Below are 23517 nucleotides of genomic sequence, written 5' to 3' on the forward strand. Positions count from 1 at the left end.
TAAGAGTGATTAAGTGAAAAAAAATATTATTGCTATAAATAATAAATATTTTTTTATTATAATTGTTTCAATCGTAAAATGTATTAAGGAAATTAACATTTTTATCATACATTAAGTTTTATTTAAATCAAATGAAATAATTAAGGATCAAAATAAAGCATTACTTAAGGATCAAAATAAAGCATTATTTGTACATTACAGCCATTTTAGCCATTTTCTCGTCAAATTAAAAAAGAAAAATTATTGAAATACACATATTATCTTTTTCTTATTTTTAATATTTTCTTCTATTTTTAAAATTTCTTATTTCTTTAATGTATCTGAATCAATATTTAATGTATTTGAGCTACATATTATGTATCTAGTTTATTTTATAATGTATATGAGGTGCATAATATGTATCCGAGCTAGTTTTTTATGAAATTTGAGCTACATTTTATGCATTCGATATATGTTATAATGTATCCGAACTATATATTATGTATCTGATTTATATTTATTTTTTAAGGAATTAATGTAATTACAAACTAAAGAGGGATAGGTTATAATTAATATTAAAACTATGTGATTCCTAAAATCTATCCATAATACGTGCACATGCACTTATCGACCAAAAATCATTTGCTCCTTCCTTCTCATACGAAAAGAGGGGTCATGATGATATCACATGTACGTACCGCTCCTCGTGGAAAAGATTCCTGGTGAACCGTCATAATTAGTGAATAAGTGTAAGCTTCGTTGCCCGATAATATGGAGTCAGTTGATTCGTATTAACTTGATATAAAATATTAGAATGTAATTTACTAAATTGTTCTTATTAATGATAATTTAGAACTACTATACTTAATGTAAGGAGTATTTAATATTGGACAAATAATATGATACTACTCTTTTCCATTACCACATAATATTAGTTTGGACTATGAAAATCCAGCACAAGGACCACCACCCCACTAACATCTTATTTGGGGACCGCAAAAATATCAGCACTAATATTTTCAGAGACTGACCCCTTATTACTCAACAATGGCTACAGCGGAAGTGCAGAGCAGAGAGTGGTACGTCGCTAGTTATGCACCAATTGGTGTTCCCAATTCTGACCATATTAAGCTACGCACTCTCACTTTATCGCTACAAGCAGATTCCATCCCACATGGAAATGTAGCATTTCAAATCCTTTATGTCTCCATTGATCCATACGTCCGCACTCAATTGAGTGGTCTCAACGATGGCCTCTATCTTCCTCAAATTTCACTCGGTCAGGTCTACATTTCAATTTACGTATCTAATTTGATTTAGCTTTAAGAAAAATGCTATATTATATCTTGTAATCTTAATTATGTCACTTGCAGGTGATAACAGCATTTGGAATCGGGAAGGTGATTCGATCTAAGGATACAAATTTTTCAGAGGGAGAAATAGTAATGAGCCGTATTTGCCCTGTTGCTGAATTTGGTGTTCTGCCTTCTAATTTGCTTCAGAAAATTAATCATGCCCATGGAGTTGCCTTGCCGGATTATCTTAGTTGCTTAGGTATACTAATTTTTAAAGTTTTACATTTCTCTAATTTTTTTTTTTTAAAAAATTATTTTGATTATAATCCATTCAAATATAATATCTGCAAATATGATTTGAACAAAATGGTTCTAACCCATTAAATAAACTTGTTTTATCTTTTTTTAAAAAAAATTATCCATCCCCACAGACCAACCCCCCCCCCCCCAAAACCTTTCACTACCCTATCCCAAAAAAAAATTTATTTCCAAAAATAAAAAAAATCTAGTTCCAAATGTAAAATTTACCCCCTCCCTCGGACACCCACAGCCCGACCTCCACCTTCGACCAATCGATTCCCAAATTTTTTTATTTTCCCCAAAAAAAAACTAATTTTTATTTTTAAAAAAATTATCCCCACTCCTGCCTACTCACTCACCTTCCACTAACCTACATCTATTTATTTTTTTCAAAAACAAAAAAAATCTATTTTTTCAAAAATAAAAATAAAAATTTGCCCCCTCCCTTAGGAACCCCGGGCTCGGGCCCACCTTCCACCAATCAATCTTGTTTTCCAAAAAAAAATACAATTATTTATATGGACTGGATATGAATTCTCATGTTAATCTATTTTGTCCATATTTATAAGAGTTTAAATAGGTTGAAAACCATATTAAAATCATTTAATAAAAGAAAAGAAATATGAATAAACTGATTTCATTTCACGTATATATGAACTGAAATTGTCACCCCTCGTTATTACATAGGAATGCCTGGAATAACAGCGTGGGTGGGCATAGAAAAAATTGGAAATGCTAAAGAGGGATCAAATGTTTATATATCGGCTGCAGCAGGAGGAGTTGGAATCATAGCTGGACAGCTAGCTAAAGTTAAAGGTTGTCGAGTTGTCGGAAGTGTAGGCTCCGATCATAAGGTATATATAACTCTCTCCATCTGTTTACTTTTACTTGTCCATTATATTAAAAATAAATATTCAAACTATAGTATTATATTGTTATATTTATTTTTGTAGGTCAAGTTGTTGAAAGAGGAGTGTGGGTATGATGAAGCTTTTAATTACCGTATTGAGACAGATTATGATGCTGCATTAACCAAGTAAACTATTTTGATTTTTATAGCCATTTTTTCTCCTTATTTTGGGTTAATAATACCTTACTATAACTTAAAATTTACGTTACTTTTTTATAGATATTTTCCGAATGGAATTGATGTATATTTTGACAATGTTGGTGGTAAAATGCTTGAGGCTGTCCTTAGTCACGTCAACCATGGAGCTCGTATTGCACTTTGTGGAATGATATCAGAGTACAACAAGGTATTTTTGTACTATATATTATAATTATATATTTAATATTCGAAAACTTACTGACTCGACATATCTATGGACTTTGTAGGTTTGGACAGAAAGAGAAGGAGTTAGGAATTTATTGAACATGGTGGGTAAAGAAGTTATGATGAAAGGATTTATGGTTGGTTCATATTATAATACTTTGAGGAATTTGTAAAGGAGATGGAAGTTCACTTGAAAGAAGGTAAAATAAAGTCTAAGCACAAAATCTATAATGGTATTGAGAACTTTTTGGAGAGTTTAACATCTATATTTAGTAGCTCCAATGTTGGAAAAGTAATTCTTCAAGTTACTCCTTAAAAGTAATTCTCATAATCATTAAACAAGCAAAAAAATAGACAATGTATGTATCTATTTATGCTTGTTTACTATTGCTAAATTATTTTTTATGAAAATGTTGTATGACTTCTATAAGAGGAGGTATATGTAATAATGTTTGATTATATTTGTGACAGACTAAAAGATCAACGTTAGTTATATTTGTTGAATATCTAATCTCTATTTAGAATGTCTGTCTGAATATGATTTCAAATAACAATTGAATCAAACAAACAATAAGTGTATATGTTACGACTTATGTATATGCATATGACATATCAAACATGTGTTATAGGTAAGCCATAAACTCAACAAAATGTATATTTTATGTGTATAATATCAAACATGTGTTAAAGCAAGCTACAAATGCAACGGCACCCTCATTCAAGAACAAGGACTATATCTTGTGAAAATTATGTCTCAAATCAACAAAAATCATTTGAAATTTTTGCAACAACGTTGAAGAAATCACGTCTCAAACTTAAGTAACAAAAAAATTCCAAAATCCTAGGTTTCTTTTCTAAAAGATATATATAATATGATTGACGAGATCTATTTTAAGAGATTTATAACAGGAATATGTATTTGTGTATGTATTTGGCCTTGTTTATATGATCACTCAATCGTTTGAAAATAATATAACAAAATTATTTTTTATGTTCTCTTTCCTCATTCTGTATAAGAGGGAGTTCCCTAGAACGACCAAGGTACTATCATAATTTTCCTTTTGAGGTGACCTATTAACATAGTCACTTGCTTGCTCATTAAGTTTCCACGTGGGTTAAACATAAGGCCTAGCTAGGATCGAGCTCAATAAGTTTGAAGGGTCTAAAATTAAATTTTATAGGGAGACCTTATTCTTTATAGTTGTCAATTGTCATATGTAAATTGAGTGACTATAATATATTTAATATAATCCTACAAATGAAGATAAGTAAACAATAAAATAAAATTTATTTCATATAATACTTGAAATTTTAATAATACACCAAAAAATAATTTTGATTTTTTATAAGCACATAATAATAGATTTTGTATAATGCAAAGATTTGTCTATTTGATAGACTTTAGAAATTAGGATATTCAATAAGGATATAGTAAAAGTTAGAAGGGGGGAATAAAAAGGGTAAATGTAAGAATTAGTAATGTGGGTTCATCATAATTGTTAAGATATCAATAAGTCAACAAAATAGGTGATCACATTATAAACGATTCTACAGTTAACTAAACATTATTCTATTTTTTAATTATTGCAAGGAGTTCCACTTTAAATAAAACAAACAATTACTATTGTATTTTTTACTAATTAAAAAGTTTTTTTTCAAATTTATCAATGTATAATATGTAGAAAAAATTTAAAGGTCCAAGCGATTGATTTAGTAGCTTTATGATCAAGACCTGAAACTGAAACTAAACCAATTTTCTTGTTCTGTATTTGTAGTTTGCTCCCATTCTTTCCTTTCTTCCTGCCCATCCCTTTAAAACTTTGTTCATTTTTGCTTCATTTAGGTTTTCTACTCTTTCATACAATTTATTGCTACATTTTTATATTCTATCACATACTTGAAAATAGATGTTTGTTACATGTTATTGTATCTAATTGCAAAATGCAAATGCCGTTTAAGAGAAGACTATCTGATTGCAAAATGCAAGTGTCGTTTGCTTAAAGGCTTCTATTCCATTCGTTTCAAAAAAGGGTGACGTAATTTGAATGATACGAAGTTTAAGAAAAATAAATAAGTTCTTTTTTAAATTTTATGGTTTTAGATTAAAGTTATGTCAAATATATAAAATTGTCCTTTAATCTTGTGCTCTTAAACATGTCACATGAAAAATTAAAGTTAAAATATTACCAAAAAATAAAAAGAATAATTTTTTTTAAAACAGATTAAAAAGAAAATTATGCACCAATATGTGAACAAATTAAGAATAACTTGCTCCTTTCACATCAACCCTTAGCTCCAAAAATTTGCCAAACAAAATGGAGTTTGAAGCCAATTTGTTAAGTTTTTTTTTTTTTTTTTGGACTGAACACAATTATGATCTAACGTCAACAAATTAAATTTTTCATAATTAGCTATCATTAATCACTATATAGAATACTTAGATGTTACAAAACAATCTATATCTATATATATATATATATATATATATATATATAAATGAGGATCATAGAGGTGATGTGACACCTCTCTATGACCTCCATTCATTTTTTTTATCTTTTTTCTTTTATTTGACTTTTTTTCTTATTCGTTTTTTGTGTCGGCTGAATATCAGCCATATGTACAAAGTAATAATCTTTTATTCTTGTCGTGTTGTGTCGGCTCTAAAAAGGCAATTATATAAAAGTCGTAAAATAAATAGTAAGTGTGTCGGCCAATAATAAAGATAGGCCACTAAGTTTTTTGTTTTTAGCGTCGGCCATATGTAAAAAAGCCAAGTGTAAAGTAGGTGTCGGCCATTTTTGGCCAAAGAGGTAAGATTGTTGTATATAAATGGAGGGTTTCCCCTCATAAATAAAATCATCAATCTTCCATCATCTTCTCCTCTCTACAATATTTTCTTTTCCGCTTCCACCCCAATTTTTTTTTATAACTTATACCTCTTTAATTATATAAATTCTATTCTTAAATTAGTATTAATAATATTCATAACTCTCAAACCTTTCATATTCATAACCTCTTAAACCTTTTATATTCATAACTTCTAATTATTTAATGTGAAAGGTTATATTAACACTATAAAATCACACTAAAATTGTATTTGTAGTCATCTCTGGTAGAGAATTAGTGGAAGAAATGTTGCAATAGTTGTAAGCTTTGAGGTGCATTATTTTTTCAAATATTATTTCATATATTACTTTTAATTAGCAAATAAGACTAATATGTCATCATATTTTTATTTCTTCTAGATAAATTATTTTGTTTTGTTATCTTTGAGATTTATTTTATGACTAATAATGTATTTGTTTTGATTTTTCTTGACTCTTGTATATATGATGAAATGATAACATCAAGCGATGAAAATAAGTGGATTTGAGTTAAATATATTGATTATTTGTCCAAAATGATTATGTAGGAGAATTTATGATTAAATGTAATTTTTCCTTATTCTTTATGAGATATAATATGTTATTTTGTTAACTTTGAGATTCATCTTAGGACTAATAATTTATTTGCAATTATTTTTCTTGACTCTTGTATATAGGATAAAATGATAAAATTCAGAGATGGAGATTAATGATTTTTGAGCTATATAGTGTTTATTCTTTATTTTTTTAGGTCCTTAAGAAGTAATGTTTCTATTATATTATTTCCTTTTGAATTATTTTTATTTTGTCAAAAATGATTATATGTGTTTAAATATAATGTTCTCCTTATTCTTTATCTTTTTCTTCTTTTGGTAGATAATTTTTTAACTTATTTAATCAGATTTGCCGATTATAGAAGATATATCTATAGTGAAATACATTAAATCTGAGCAACGTTTGAAAAGTGTTGCCTAAAATATTTTTGGGAACACTTTTTAAATGTAGCCTAATTTTTTAACTTTTCGCAACGATAATATTGGCAACACTTATAAAGTATACCATTTAATGATATAGACTACACTTTATAAGCGTTGTCATAGTATGAAATAAATGGCAACAATTATGTATATATATGGCCACACTTTTAAAGGGTCCTATTTTTATAATTGTAAAACAACATTATAGAAGTGTTGCCTATAGTTTCCCTCCAACATTTTCAAATATTTCACTAAAATATTTGATTCCCTCCAACATTTTCAACTCCCCCTCCTATTATTTTTGGCCAAAGCTGAAGAGTAGCACACAATTTTTCTTCTCCAAAACTTTAAATCGAAGAGTAGAAGATGGAGATCGAAGAAAGGACGTTGAAAACTGAAGAGAAGAGCTGAAGATTGAAGAACTGAAGCTTAAAACAAACTTCATCAAGCGTAAGTACCAATTTTATACAGCTTAAATTCCTTTTCACTCTCTTCTAATCATCTAGTACTAAAAATAGTCAATTAATTGAATTTTTGTTTTGTGTTTAGAAGTAATTGATTAGTTTGAGATTGTTATTGCTGAAGAATCGAAGAGCACTGTGATTTCTCTGAACATGAACTGAAGAAGACGATTTTCCTCTCAGCTTAGTTGTTCAAGATTGGAGAGCTGAAGAAGACGATTTTCTTCAAAGATTTCTGGGTAAACTGCTATTCCATCAGATTTCCTTTTGAAAATTGAAAGAAAATGCTTCAAAAATTTGTTTATATGAAATCTGTCAAAACGCGGCTGGGTCGACGGACCTCGCGACGGGACATCGTGGTCACGACGAGACGTCGTGAACCTCGCGACGGGCCGCCGTGGACCTCGCGACGGACTGTCGTAGTCATGAGAGGCCGTCGTGGTCATGACGGGCCATGGTATTGACGTTGAGAATAACCTTATCTATGAAAATCTACTTATATTTGAACCATTCTACATAAAGTACCTTGTAAAGTTAGAACATGTTCTACTTATATCACCTTCTCGGCATTTAGTATTGACTTGTTTCATGCCACTTTGGATAGAAGATTACTTGGATGTGGCTATCATGTTCCAGTAAGTGTTATTACATTTGTATTTTAATTAGAATTACGCAGACTTGTACTACTTTGTGATTCTTCTTACATCTACATAATCTGTATTTTTCTTGATAAGTTGACCTAATGTATGTTTTTGCTGTGAATCCGATTTTCATGTCTTGAGTTCTCTATGACTAGATCTTTTATATTGTGTTTGTATGTGATGGGATTTAATCGAATTATTATCCAACTCCATCATTATTAATTGTAAACTCATTTTTTTGATACTTTGTGATTTCCTTTAGTGAATTCTATGTCCCAAAAGTTTGTGGAACTGTGATACTTGATCTTTCCTTGAACAATTATCATGTTATTATTTGTAATACTCATGAACTGTGATACTTGCAAGTTTCTTCTGCTGCTTTTCTGATCTTCATGACGAACATGCAGGACGGACCGTCATAGCTACGCCAGTCCGTCACGCTTTCCGTTACAGCTGAACAAGTTTGTTCTGCTACTTATCTGATCTTTATGACGAACATGCAGGACGGACCGTCATGGCTACGACGGTCCGTCACGATTTCCGTTACAGCTGAAATTTCAAATTGATTAATTGTTAAATTTCTTAATTTTGTGTTCTTTCTTGATGGAACAGATTTGTTTACTAGAGGAATTGATATTCAAGCAGTTAACGTTGTTTTGTTAGTTTGCGTGCATCATGGTTATTGTATAACACCAAATATTTTATATTGTTTCTTATGAAGTTTGAACCCTAATGCAATATCTTATTTGTGTAGGGAAATGGAGGTGATCAAATTTGAAGTGGATGATGAAGAGTTTTTGAACTATTGTAAAAGTTTAAATACATATTTGATTTATTGTGTACACATTTAGAATATTGATGTATAAGTATGGGTATGTACACAATACATACTATCTTTTGGTTGTACATGAAATATTTCTCGATGTTTATTTGAAATATATAGCTTCAATTTGATGATTAATTAGTTCATTTTGTGTTTTAGGTCACTTGTATGTATGTAAATATATTATATATATTTGTGCTACATGTAGGCTTATAAATGTTGAAGTTACACTTTGTAAGTGTTGCTCTAGGTAGATAAAAAGTTACACTTTGAAAGTGTTGCAATAGATGACCAATAAAAGGCAACGCTTTTAAGTGTAGTCTAAAAAAAATAGGTGTTGCTAATGCACGTCTTCAAAGCGTGCCCTTATACCTATTTGGCTACGCTTTATAAGTGTTGCCAAAGATGGCAACATTTAAAAAGTGTTGCCTAATGTCAAAGGTTACGCTTCTTTTGGGCAGCTCCTAAAAAGTGTTGCTAAATGTCCAAAAGTGTAGCCTTTTATCAAAGGCCACACTTTTTGCTAGTTTAGGCTACACTTACGTGGTGTTGCTGTAGGCCGAAAATGGTGTAGTGAAATGGTTAGACATTCTTGCATAATTTGAGTTTACAAGGAAAAATAATTTGATATGTCTAATATAATTACAACAAGGAAAAATAATTTGATATGTCTAATATAATTACAACTCTTTCTTTGTTGAATCATACATTTAATATTATTTGTTTATGTTCATGAAGATAGAAATCTTGAATTTTTTTAATAAAAAAACATCTAATTTATTCTCCTTAGACCTCTATATGATTCTTAGATAATTTAACTATATATAATGATAACATTCTTCAAAAATAATTATTTGTTTAGATAAATTCATCTCACTTTTTTATTGATAATATTAGTTTATTGTGTTTGTGACTTATAATATTTTAAAACATAGAAGTAGAAATCGATATGCTACTTAAAGAAATATGTGCATATACTTTTATAATCCGGTGAAACAATTTTTATTAACAAAAATAATAGAACATAAGAATGTAAAGTTAATTTATTATTTTTAAAATACACATGGTTTTATCAAAAATAAATTATTTATTAATATGTAAAATTACAATTCTTAAATTTTTCATTTTTGTTGTTTTTCTTAGAATATTTCAAGTTGTTTATTAATAAGTTTTTATGTTTTCATATTTGTTATTTTTCGGGAGTTCTAAAGTTAATTCAAAATTACGATTAATTTATAATTTTAAAAATTTAATTGGTTTCCTACCTTTCTATTTACTTATAATAAAATATTTGTCTCAATAACTCTAATTTGTTTGTTTTCATTTTCTATAGTTAATGTTCTTTATTAGTGTAATAATGTACAAATATTACTCTTATTATGTTACAAAAGTCATATTATTAATTCTTTTAGTTACTGTGACTTTTTGTTCTTAGGAATTTATTATGTTAAATGTAATATTTATTTAAAATGTGAAATATATTTTTTAATATTTTGTGTTTAAGCCAAACAAAATTAAAAAAAATAAATAGGAATTGTGTATGTGTTATTTTCTTGAATCTTTTTTTCATAGTTAATTCTCTCTTTTGTTTTCTTTTATGTTATTTTTAAATTTTACATTTTTCCCAATATAAATTGTCCCCAAAAAAATTGGATATCTAAACCTAAGTATAATGATGATGATGATAATAATAATAATAATAAGTATGAAATTTAACTAATTAAGATTTTTAAACTTTTCTTTACTTAAAATTTAATTATTAAAAAGTTATTAATACAAATATTAAATTAATCTAATATTGTACAGTAAAAATAATTAAAACATGTGATGATTGAGTCATGACGAGGACAAGTAATAGTAATTGTGGATAATGATTTATAATAGTGTTGGCTAACTATATAGTCATGAATACTAACCATTAATAGCAATCCGAGTTATACATTGCCGAAAAATTATACTAAGAATATAATTTATAAAATTACAAATAAGCAAAAAAAAACGATTAGATTTAAAGTTTACATAAATATATATAAATTATACTAAGAAACTCTCAAATAAAAAAGAAAAAAATGATCACAAGTTTACATTTAAGTAGTTTTAATACTACCCAATTCTTATTAGTTATTACCTTTTCTTTTTCTCTATAAAATTTATTTTTAATTTTTTACTTTTCGAAGTTCACATATATTGATTTCTTAATAAATTTCATATTTAATCTAAATATTTTTCATAGTTTCTCTTCCATAAAATTATGTGATTAACAAAAAATTCTTTTTATTAAAGTAATTATTGATATTAATATGTAATTTTATTTTAATCTTTTTTTATAACCGCGCGAAGCGCGGCTAAGTACACTAGTGAAAAAATAAGTCGAAAATCAATCTCCTTATTAGTGTGATTGATTTAGTGGCCTTCTAATCAAGGCGATCCTGGAACTAAGCCCAACTACTCACGTGTGGCCTTTCCCTAAATTATCTGTATCTTTTGACTACAATTTTCATTTTTTTTCTATTGAGTTTTATTCTGCTATCAGTATCTCAATTTTTTTATCGGAAAAAGGGTTAAAATTTTCCAGGAATTATGTGAAATAGACCATTCATATCCTTCATTACATTTTGGGATAAAAAATATCTCCGTCGTTATCCTAGAAGACCACAAATATTCTCAAGAGTTAACACCCTAATTTTTCAGTGACGTAACAAGCCATATAGGACTAATCCCTCCACCTAAGTGATGCCAACTAAAATTCACTACAAGAGATCTTGACCTTTAGTGGCGACAAAGTCGCCACAAAATCCCAAAATATTGTCAGGGTTATGAGTGACTTTTAGTGGCGACTAAGGCTCCAATAACCATATGCTAATAAAACTATATTTTCAACAAAAAAAATATGACAATTAATTTTTGATTGCAACCTAAATTTCTAAAATAAATAACTTGCAGTACTAATATTAAAAATATCAAATATTATTACGAAAAATCATGAAAATTACTTCTTGATTCACATCTCCTACTATATAATGCATCATTATACATTTTATACATTTACATATGACATAAAAATAAGACATAATATCTTCAAACTCCTACTTAATTGATATCATTTTTGTTTTTCTTTTTTAAAAAAATAATGAAGAAAAAAAATACAAAATTAGAATTTAATGTTAAAAACTTTTAGTGACGATTTCTAGGCTTTTACGGCGACTATTGTCGCCGCTAAAAGTCTAGTTCTTTTGTATTGAATCCTAGTTTGCAATGGTTAGGTGGAAGGATTAGTCCCACGTGGCTTTCGAAGTCAATAAAAATGTGAGGTGTTAACTCTTGAGGGTATATGTAGTCTCTTAGGATAACAATAGGGATATTTTTTATTCCAAAATATAACGAAGGATATAAATGATCTATTTGACATAGTTCAGGGACAATTTTGATTCTTTTCCATTTTCTTGTTATATGTATTTGTTGTTTGCTCCAATTCTTTCCTTTCTTAGTGCCCATCCCTTTAAAAGTTTGTTCTTTTTTGCTTCATTTAGTTTTTTCTACTTTTTCTTGCAATTTATTGCTACATTTTATATTATGCATGTGTTTGTTATGAAGGAAAATATTTCTTAATAAAAAATAATTTCATAGAATTTTTTTTTAAAAATAAACAAGTGTATTTACAACTTATTTTTCATGTTTGATTGGAGCGTAGAAAATATTTTTTAATGTTTGGTTTGTGAATGAAAAAAAATTTTCAAAAAATATCTTTATTTTACTTGAGACTAAAAAAATACTCTTTAGAAAATAATTTCCAATTTGAAAATCAACTCCGATAATTGATCTAGGACCCGACGACAACATTAATAATAGGACAAGACCCCGATGACCGTTTCAAAATTTGACCAGACCCAAAAAAAATAATATTTCAAAAACAATACGTTTTAAAGAAAAATTGTCAGAGTCGCCCGGGGTGGGGGGTGGCGTAAAAACTGAATTTTTTAAAATTTAAAATAATTTCTAAAAATATTTTTTTTTTTTATGGAAATGGCCTAGGTGAGGGATGGGGTAGGGGGTAGCGGAGAGTAGGGGTGACGTAAAAATGAAAAAAATAATTGAATTTGAAATATTTTTTATTTTTTTTTAAATGACAGGGTGGCCTAGGAAGAAGGGGGGAGAGCGGGTAGGGGGTGGCATAAAAATATCTTTTTTAAAAAATGAAATACTTCCCAAAAATAATTTTTTACTTAATATTTTTGACGGGAATAACCTGTGTGAGTGGGATAGGGGGATAAGGATGGCGTAAAAATGAAAAAAATTAAATTTGAAATATAAAATAAAAATAAAAATTGACGAGGGTGTCTAGGTGTGTGGGGCATAAAAGAATGACCTAAAAATTGAAAATTTCCAAATTTTCAAACTATTGAAATTCTCAACTTTTCAAATTCATTCATTTCCCATCAACTCTTGCTACATACCCAACACCTCCTATAAATTGCTTCTTTCATATACGTGAAATTAAGAACTGAAAATAATACTTTGTTGCCTCCACTTACTTTTCCATTTCCTCTGGCCTCTTTGTTTAGTTATCGTAGTAATATTTATCTAATTTTCACAACTATTATTGTTATTGTTACCCAAAAAAATGGCTACGGCAGAATTGGAGAGCAGAGAGTGGTATGTTGCTAGTTATGCACCAACTGGTGTTCCCAATTCTGACCATATTAAGCTACGCACTCTGACTCTATCGATCCCCGATGATCATGTAGCATTCCAAATCCTCTATGTCTCTATTGATCCATACATGCGCACTCAATTGAGTGGCCTCCATGATGGCCTCTCACTTCCTCAAATCCCTCTCGGCCAGGTGTACTACGTACTCACTCTCTGTTTCATTTTATGTATCTTAGTTTGATCGAATATGATTTTTTTTATAATATATGAAAAATTGCAGGTGATAACAGCATTTGGAATCGGGAAGGTGGTTCGATCTAAGGATACAAATTTTTCAGAGGGAGAATTAGTAATGAGCCGTATTTGCCCTGTTGCTGAATTTGGTGTTCTGCCTTCTAATTTGCTTCAGAAAATTAATCATGCCCATGGAGTTGCCTTGCCGGATTATCTTAGTTGCTTAGGTAGACTAATTTTCAAAGTTTTACGTTTCTCAACATATAAACTTCAAATTTTGACTCTGATTTCGTATACGTTATTACATAGGAATGCCAGGCATAACAGCGTGGGTGGGCATAGAGAAGATTGGAAATGCTAAAGCCGGATCTAATGTTTACATATCGGCTGCAGCCGGAGGAGTTGGAATCATAGCTGGACAGCTAGCTAAAGTTAAAGGTTGTCGAGTTGTCGGAAGTGTAGGCTCCGATCATAAGGTATATATAACTCTGTCCATCTGTTTACTTTTACTTGTCCATTATACTAAAAATAAATATTCAAACTATAGTACTATATTGTTATATTTATTTTTATAGGTGAAGTTGTTGAAAGAGGAGTGTGGGTATGATGAAGCTTTTAATTACCGTATAGAGACAGATTACGATGCTGCATTAACCAAGTAAACTATTTTGATTTTTATAGCCCTTTTTTCTCCTTATTTTGGGTTAATAATACCTTACTATTACGTTACTTTCTTATAGATATTTTCCGAATGGAATTGATGTATATTTTGACAATGTTGGTGGTAAAATGCTTGAGGCTGTCCTTAATCACGTCAACCATGGAGCTCGTATTGCACTTTGTGGAATGATATCAGAGTATAACAAGGTATTTTTGTACTATATATCATAATTATATATCTAATATCCGAAACTTACTGACTCGACATATCTATGGACTTTGTAGGTTTGGAAAGAAAGAGAAGGAGTTAGGAATTTATTGAACATGGTGGGTAAAGAAGTTATGATGAAAGGATTTATGGTTGGTTCATATTATAATCACTTTGAGGAATTTGTAAAGGAGATGGAAGTTCACTTGAAAGAAGGCAAAATAAAGTCTAAGCACAAAATCTATAATGGTATTGAGAGCTTTTTGGAGAGTTTAACATCTCTATTTAGTAGCTCCAATGTTGGAAAAGTGATTCTTCAAGTTACTCCTTAAAAGTAATTCTCATAATCATTAAACAAGCAAAAAATAGACAATCTATGTATCTATTTATGCTTGTTTACTATTGCTAAATTATCTTTTATGAAAATGTTGTATGACTTCTATAAGAGGAGATATATATATAAGAACGTTTCATTGTATTTGTGACGGATCAAAAGAAAAGATCGATGTTTGTGACATTTGTTGAGTATCTAGTTTCCCCTTAAAATATTCGTTTGTAATTTTCAAATAATGATTTGAAATATGAATTATGTTGATTTGCAGTTTAAAATTTTGTTTGAATGAACAATTAGGATGTCTTAGTTGTATTTTGCCCTCCTCATAAATATGAAAATTCTACAATTTGTGAAAAACTAACCAAATACAATCTACGATACATCCATTCTCACAAATCGATCACAATTCAATAGCCTTCATTTTGATTTTTGTGTGAAACTAAAGCATGAATCTAATAAGCTTTAGAAACATAAAAGGTTAATTAGCGATCATTTTTCATGCCTTGTATGTTGTTTGATTTCAGTTTACTGTCAGCATTTGCACCATTAATTCAGGATAATTGTATTCCTCCATCTGTGAAGCTCGATAAATCTATTATACCTCACTGCTTAACAGGACAACCATGTGGAGCTTCAACATTAATGCAACAGAAAAAAGAGACATGTAATTGACTTCAACAGGACGGACAACTTGGATGTTTAACTGGCAAGTTAATTTCCTGCGAGTTTTCAGGAAAATCCCCATGTAATTCACAATTTTATTGTAGTATGGAGTGTAACTTGACAAGGAAGTATGGTTCATTCATATTAACTTTTTTAACTCATTCTTGTATCGAACAACCTTCAGAGGTTCCTGTTTCAATTTCAGAGCTGCAGTAACCAGTCCAGACTCTGGTATTAACTTGATCTTGTCAAGAAGCTCAAACTTGTCCAATCTTGCTGCTTTTGCTGCCTGGTGTATATTACCAAGACTTTTCAACATTTTAGGAAAATAATATTGGCATGAACTTGGATAGAGTTGTCAAAAAGGGTCCGTCTAGCCCCACAAAATGTGAAGGCTAGGAGTCAATTGTGTGTGCCGTGTAGTTTTTAGCATACCCTTACCACTGCAATTGGCAAGGGCGTCATGCGGAAGCTTACAATTGCAAATCAAGACTAAGAGCGTAATTTCTCTGAGAACTTCATAGCTCTGCGCTGCCACCCAGGCAATCCCCCAATGCCCACCCCTTGCCACTTTGGAATTTCATTCCCATACTATACTATTCTGGTTTCATAATATTTTGCTAGATAACATATATATATATATATATTTGAAATAAATTTTTTTTAGGAAATCATTTTTGCTTGGTAACAAACACAATCATGTTATTCGCTGAGTAGGTGATCTTAAACTAGTTGTGATTAGTCTTCAAATTGAAGGTAACAATCATTTAATTTCTCTTATCCTGCACCACTTGAAGTTGACTACACGTCTCCGAAATGTTTGTGAAACAATGGAGAAATTGGAATCTTATCAGACAGAAAACTGGTAATTCAGCTGATGTCCTTTTCATAATCACATAGCAAAAAAATGTTGTGAAAGAATGCATGGGGTTGCTGCTTGCAATTATTACAGTTGCTGGTGCGCTAAAAGAATAAAAGGAAGCCTTCGGTGGGAGGATTCCCTCGTACAATTACAAAGATCTGCACCAAAATATATTCTGGGAGTGCTTACATATGTATATCAACCTCTGAAGCTTAAGTTATGATCACTTAGAAAGTGATGAAGCCAGGTACCTGTTTTTGTTTTGTTGCTTGTTTGAGGAAGATAGAGATATTTGGCCTGGATAGTTACTTAGATATGGAATGGGGCTTAGCATGTTTTCTGAGATCAAAATTTTTGTTAGAAACATTGAAAGATCATTTTTCTCAACTCCATCAGTGGCCAGAGGTGTTCTGAATCTCCGAATATTAAAAGACTTCATTTCATCAATGGAGCAAGTGATCACGGAAGAGGAACAACGATATGTTAATTCATAATTAGGTATGTCTTGTGCCGCTATACAACTATTTGTCTCATGTTACAGTGATATTCATATAAAATACTACTTGACTCTGCAGTTTTTATCGCATATTACGGTAGGATTTTATAAACATTTAAGTTCTGAATTCGTCTCTCACACCTAACACTTAATATATATATATATATTTATTTACTCGTGCCATCTTGCATTCTATATCGTTTCGAAAGATTTTAAAGAATACTCATCTGGAGAATAGGTAAATTAGTCCAATTAAGTATTGTTCTGTTTAAATTGTTCAGTGTTGAATCATGCTTGCCCAAGTGTTGCAATTGAACTTGGAATCGAAGTGAATTTGAGTTTAAGAATTCTAAATTTTAAAAAATGTGATTTACTGACATGCATATATTGCTTGGGTGTAAATTCCTAGTTCGAGTAAGTTTTACCAAAAAATATACCTGGTTTAGTTCTAAAGAAAATGAGTTCTTCCTTCTTTTTTTTGTTGGCTTCAATTATTTTCTAAACTAAGAAAAAGAAATACCCAATTAAGAGGTAGAACAAAATTCTTTCATTAAATATTTTAAATAATCTCTTTTCTACTTGTAATAACTTCATGTCATATAAAGATTTTCACTTAAAACATGAATACCGAAGATTGCTATTCTCTTCGGATCACTTTATTTGTCACATTCTTTTATTTATATGTTTTTTTAAGAATTATTACTTCCTCCATTTCAAATAGTAATTACATTTAGCTTACGAGAGTTAATTGGGCAAAAATTAATAATTAAATAAATTGAATTAAATTAATTTGATATTTTAAAATTAAAATTTAAATATTTTAAAAACTAACAAAGTATTTTAAAAATAACATTTTTTCATAACACGCAAAAAATATATCTTAAAATAATATTTATCAAAGTTCATATCATTCCACTGAAAGAAAAAAGAAATTATGAAAAATGTTTTGGGACGAAGAAAGAATGTGTTTTAACTATCATACCCTTATTATTATTTTTAATAATTTGTAATGTTAACGTGTTTAATAATTATTCTCTCATTAATCTATCTACAATAAATAAAAAGACAACTTTCACATACAGCAAACAAAAAATTCATATTTGTATGCTATAGCAAAGTTTGCATAATTGCGCTCTATAGCAAACATAAAACTGTATAATTCGTTATATATATACAATTGTATAATTCGCTGGCCTTTTTCGCTGTAATTGTATAATTCGCTATCCTATTTCACTGCGATTGTATAATGCATAATTGTATAATTCGTTGCTTATTTCGCTGCAATATTTTTATAAAATTTGCTTTGCATACAGTTGAATCGAATTAAAATGTTTGTATATTGCATAATTATAAGTGTACAGGAAACACAATATATACACTTCTGTTGTATAAAGCTAGAGAAAATTATATTTCACTGCAATTGTATAATTCGCAATTGTATAATTCGTTGGCCTTTTTCTCTGCAATATTTGAAGTAAAATGTTTGTAAATTGTATAATTAAGTGTATAACACGAAGATATATATTTTTGCATGTGTATATACAATTTTCTCTCGCTTTATACAAAACAGAAACAGAATTTATACACGTTTGTGTATAAAGCGAGAGAGGCGAACGAGAATGGAGAGTGGCGAGCGAGATTTTTGCGAGAGAGACGCCTGGCAAACTTTAGCTAAAGTTTGCTATTATATACAATTTTTCCTAAATAAAAAGAAATTTAATCGAAGCAATCACTATATTATAGTTGTCTGTTATACTACAATTTTAGAATGTATAATAATTTTGTTCACTTAATGAAATCAATGGATAATTTTTATTTTTAATTTCTAATTTATTTTTATTATTAATCATAATTATTTTATTTATATTTATCAAGACATTATATTTATTATATTCAAATGAAGTAAAATTATTCTTATATTGTTGGACAATAGTGAACAAATATTGTTGGACAGAGTAAGCTAGCGTTTGGCCATAGATTTCCAAATATTCTTGGCAAATATTATTTGAGTGAAAATTTGGGTGAAATTTCACCATGTGTTTGGCCATAAAATTTGGGAAATATATTTCACCTTTTTAGAAAAATATGATTTATACACACAAGTTTTAAAAACTATCAAAACTAACTAAAAGTTTGTATTACAAGTCAATTGAATGTTAGTTACAACAATAACAAATAATGTCCATGACACTGAAGCAATGTGGTAATTTGGAGTGAATGCAACAAGAATTATTCCATACATCGTGAAGTAGATAAAGTACATGACTTTGTTACCTAAAGCCAATTTTTAATAATTTTCATCAACAATCATATCATTATTTAATATTCACTAAATATTTCATCACTATTTTAGTGTTCACGTAAAAAATGATGTAATACAACGCAAGCAAATACTAGAGAGGGTATTTTTGTAAAAGATAAAAGATTGGGGTAAAATTTTAATTTTTAAAATATCCCAAATAATGATATTTGGCCCAAATACTAGAAAAAACTAGTATTTGGAAATTTGGGATATTTGCCAAAAATATTTGTCAAATAATGACAAATTATATGGACAAACATTATTTGCCAAATTTTTCCCAAATATTATTTGGAAAATTTATGACCAAACGGGCCCTAAATATATGACGTCACAATATGTGTTGTTTTCTATGTTAATTAGTCAACGTTATTACTTTCAAAGATAATTATTACTAAGAGCAAAAAAGATATACTAATTAGTAATGTCTTAATTTTTCAAAATGACAATTATCTTAGACCATACTCCCTTCGTATTTTTAATTGTCATGTTGATTAACTCAGCATTTTAAAATAAAAAATTATATATTCAAAAATTATAAAGAAATACTATAATTTACAAATTTTAAATATCAATATGCAAAAAATACGTCTTCAAATAAATTAAAATTTATATAATTTAATTTTCAAAAAAATTCATAACAACTAAAAAGAACGAAAGAAAATATATCTTTAACAGAATCATTAAAGTCTTAACCTATTTTTTATTCCTCACCATCATAGTGTTTGAATGCCTATATTTAATAAACAACGACTAGTAGAATAATCTAAATAAAATACAATGTATTCTGCGTATTCTTTGTTTGGTCAAACCTATTGTAGTGGTCAATATAGCTTCATTTTCGTTGTAGTTTACAAAAATTACTTTAAAATGATTACTTCATTAAATAAAGATTTTCACATGACTTTTTAAGAAAAGTTTATTAAAAAAACGATAATTACAGAAATTTGCGAATATTAATTTTTATTTGCAGACAAAATAAAATTTCTCTTAAATGTGGAATGTGTGTCATGACTTGAAGTGTGCCTATAAGAATTAATTAATTTAGGGTCAATCATCAATCTTAATCCCAAAAAAATAAAAATTGAAGATTATTTAGTTATCCTCAGTCAAAGGTAATCTTGTTCAAATGTGTTGGCCCTCAAAAATTCCAAGTGGATTAGTTATTGACTATTCGCATACACTGCTGTCGTCTTTCATTTAGTGTTCGAAATCTATATTAAAGTTCGATATTAAAATTTCAATCGAAGAAAAATACTTTCTATTAAAGATTTTCTTTTTCATGTTTCAATATTCAAATCTAATACTTTTAATTTAGAAAGAAAAAACTTTAATCGTCACACCACAATTTCTTTTATAATAGCACAACCTCATTCTATTTCTTGATAAAATAAATAAATCCAGGGTGTTATATCAAAGTTACCACTCCATTCTCAACTATTGTATCATAAATTTGACACAAAAGTTTCCATTATACGCTCTTTATACGTTGTATAATTCCAAACACGTGTTTCGGGGGGGGGGAGGGGAATCCTCCAGAGTCTTCAAACGGAGAGAAGCCATAGCCCCTATTTTCGGAAAGTCCAAACGAATTTTCGAAACTTACGGGGTTCTGGAGGTATGGAGATGCAACTGCGAAAGGAATGGCAGGAGCGTGCATGACCTCTCCAGTCGAGGGCGGGTTAAGTGTGGGAGGGTAAAGCTTGCAAACATATTTGATGTTTATTATTAAATCAATAAATATAAAAATATATCATATAGTTTTTTTTAAAAAAATTAATTATTAAGATTAAATTATTTAGGTCCCATTTGACGATGAAATTTTTAAAAGATTTTCCTTTCGTTGTATTTAAAACTCAATATTTGACCATTAATAATTTCAAATTTTCCAAACCACCAAAAATCCATTTTTTACTTTTATCAATTTTTCTTTTTCAAATTTACCCTAAAATTTTCTATATATATAAAAAGTTCATCTAAATTATATTTCATGTGTTTTTCAAATATTTATTGCATAAATTATAATCAAATACAATTTCAACTTTGACAACTCTGATTGAAGTGAATTTCATTTTATATTCATGATCAAACACTATTTAATTTGATACAAAATATCAAGTGCTAATATTTATTTTTAAATTCAATATATAAATATATATTTATGGAATGAGAAATGGGTCTGTTCAAATATTTTTTTTCCACATATGATCAACATCATGGAACAACTATAGAAAATAATTGGGGTAAGAGAATTGAATGTAAAAAGCAAATTGTTGGTCGTTTTCTCTTAGTCCTCTATCGGTCCTATTCCTCGCTTCGATAGAACTTTGAATTTTGAATAAGTCTGGACATATATTCTGTATTTAGATTTATGTGATATAATTTAATTTTTTTAAGAGTTAAAATATTTAAATTTAATTGAATATTTGTATATTAAATTATTAATTTTTAAAAATAAAATTTATATATTTATTAATTAAGTACAATGCATTATAAAATAAAATAATTAATAATTAAAAATAATTAAAAATTATCTTATTTAAATCTTGAAAAATGAAACATGTTATACAAAATTGACATGTGAGGGAATACTATATTAATGGCAGACAAACATTAGTATTTAACTATTTATACTTCTACTCTTGGTTTGCAGTTCCACCAATGTTAACATTTTAAAAAATCCGTCATTTTTATTTTTAGTCGATTTTTCTTTACAATAAAGTTTTAAAGGTATCCAATAAAAGTAAAATAGAGATGGCGTCATTAAATAATAATAAATAAATAAATATAATATTTTTTCGTAATGAATCCAAAAAAATATCACAAGACCTAGTTGAGTGTACTGCTCTCAACAAATCAGTTTTATCACTGCACCACAATCCATATTGGTGAAAAAAATTAAATTTACTAATACTAACTAAAGGATGAAAATTGATTTTATCCCTAATTCTAATTTTTCGTCTTTATAAAGGAAAAATCTCAGATTAAACTTCTCAGGCTGATCTTTGACCAAAAAAAAAGAAGAAAAAATTGTTCCCAACAATTGACCAAAAACTAGTGCTCTTTTGATTTGACCAAGTGCCCAAAACACATTGCTTTGCATTAAAATTATATTTCTTTATTTCTAATAAACACCATATTATTACTATATATATATATATAAAAAATCCACATTCTCTTCCTCAAAAGTCAATTCAATTCCTAGTGTAAACAAGCAATTACTTAATTAATGTATATTTATTTTTTATTTAACATGACAATTAATTTGCAATTTAAAAATCTGCATAATTAATATATGTTAAATTATGAATGAATATTTTTTATATCTACTAAAAACACTACATTAAAAATGATTATGAACGATAATTAATCAATGACAATAGTTTAATTGTCGCTAAATATGTACTTTTAGCAAAAATTAACACTCTTTATATATGTCCCTAAAGTCTTTAGCGACATTTGATCCAATCACAATTAACTAATGCCGATAAAGACATCAACACCGATTTTTGATATGTTAATGTGTACATTTATTACCACTAAAAATGTTTCTATTATAATAAAAATGAAACAAGTAGTCTCTCCGTCCCATTTTATGTGACATCATTTTTCATTGGTCCGTCCCAAAAAGCATGTCACATTTTCTTATATGGTAAGTATTTAAAGGTATAATTCCTCTTTTATCCTTGTTTGTCCCACTTAATTTCAAATAATACTCTATTACATTTAGGAGGAGAGAGAAAAATGAGTCTAATTTTGAAGGACAATTTAATAAACAATTCAAAGTCTTCATTTATTTCTTAAACTCCGTGACGAGTCAAATGGTACCACATAAAATGCAACGGAGAGAGTAACATATAAATAACTAAAATATACGTAAATAATATATAATTTTTCTTATAATTATTTTTTGAATTAATAATACTTACATAATTTTAATTAGATATCACTCAAGTTCATAGGGGTTTTATTCAAGTAATTTTCCTCCAAAATGAAGTGAAAAAATAGTAGTTAGATGAAAATTAGCATCATTGCATTGCATGGCAATCACAAGAAGAGACTGACATTGTCAAAGACAGCTATGCAGAAGCTAGGAATTTTTTTAATTATTTTTTTCAAGTTTGCTGTCTGTACAAAAACAATCTTATTAATTACAATAATCTTTTTCCCCATGAACTCACATCATCAAATACACTATTATTCCATTGAAGACCAAATTTTACTTAAAAAATAATTAAATAATTCATCTTTCGATCTCCATTTCAATTGACTTATCATAAATGCTTAAGTTTCACCTTGTTATATAATTGAGTTTCATCTTGCTAAATGCTAATAATATATTATTAATAATGTTTAAATTCAGTTGAAGTTAAAATATTTAATGTTTGAAATTAAATTTTAATAAATTTTGTTTCGAACGACTATTGTTATAAAAGATCGATTACATATTTAAAGAGTGAATCTGAACTTTTTGAGATATTTCACTTCGGGATGAATA

General features: G+C 28.5%; 1 protein-coding gene, 1 long non-coding RNA gene and 1 pseudogene across 2 annotated transcripts; all 3 read left to right on the forward strand.

Moving 5' to 3' along the window:
- Positions 1-930: 930 nt before the first annotated feature.
- Positions 931-3351, forward strand: LOC101244683 (2-alkenal reductase (NADP(+)-dependent)-like; annotated as a pseudogene).
- A 2351-nt stretch (positions 3352-5702) lies between these two features.
- LOC104648421 (uncharacterized) lies at positions 5703-8751 on the forward strand. The gene is made up of 3 exons (XR_742427.4): positions 5703-7138; positions 7241-7388; positions 8545-8751. It is a non-coding gene; the product is annotated as an uncharacterized lncRNA (long non-coding RNA).
- Positions 8752-13109: 4358 nt separating this feature from the next.
- Positions 13110-14860, forward strand: LOC101244392 (2-alkenal reductase (NADP(+)-dependent)-like). The gene is made up of 6 exons (NM_001322071.1): positions 13110-13456; positions 13544-13724; positions 13807-13973; positions 14073-14155; positions 14238-14364; positions 14443-14860. The coding sequence occupies exons 1-6, from the start codon at positions 13235-13237 to the stop codon at positions 14695-14697; spliced, it is 1035 nt and encodes a 344-aa protein (NP_001309000.1). The 5' UTR covers positions 13110-13234; the 3' UTR covers positions 14698-14860.
- Positions 14861-23517: the final 8657 nt, after the last annotated feature.

Source organism: Solanum lycopersicum, chromosome 7 (assembly GCF_036512215.1).
Source record: "Solanum lycopersicum chromosome 7, SLM_r2.1".
NCBI classification, from domain to species: domain Eukaryota; kingdom Viridiplantae; phylum Streptophyta; class Magnoliopsida; order Solanales; family Solanaceae; genus Solanum; species Solanum lycopersicum.

Excerpts from the sequence above, each read along its gene's own strand:
- LOC101244392 (NM_001322071.1), top strand. The coding sequence starts at position 13,235 with ATGGCTACGGCAGAATTGGAGAGCAGAGAGTGGTATGTTGCTAGTTAT. Across the intron at positions 13,974-14,072 it reads GTGTAGGCTCCGATCATAAG|GTGAAGTTGTTGAAAGAGGA; the intron begins GTATATATAACT and ends TTATTTTTATAG. Across the intron at positions 14,156-14,237 it reads TACGATGCTGCATTAACCAA|ATATTTTCCGAATGGAATTG; the intron begins GTAAACTATTTT and ends ACTTTCTTATAG.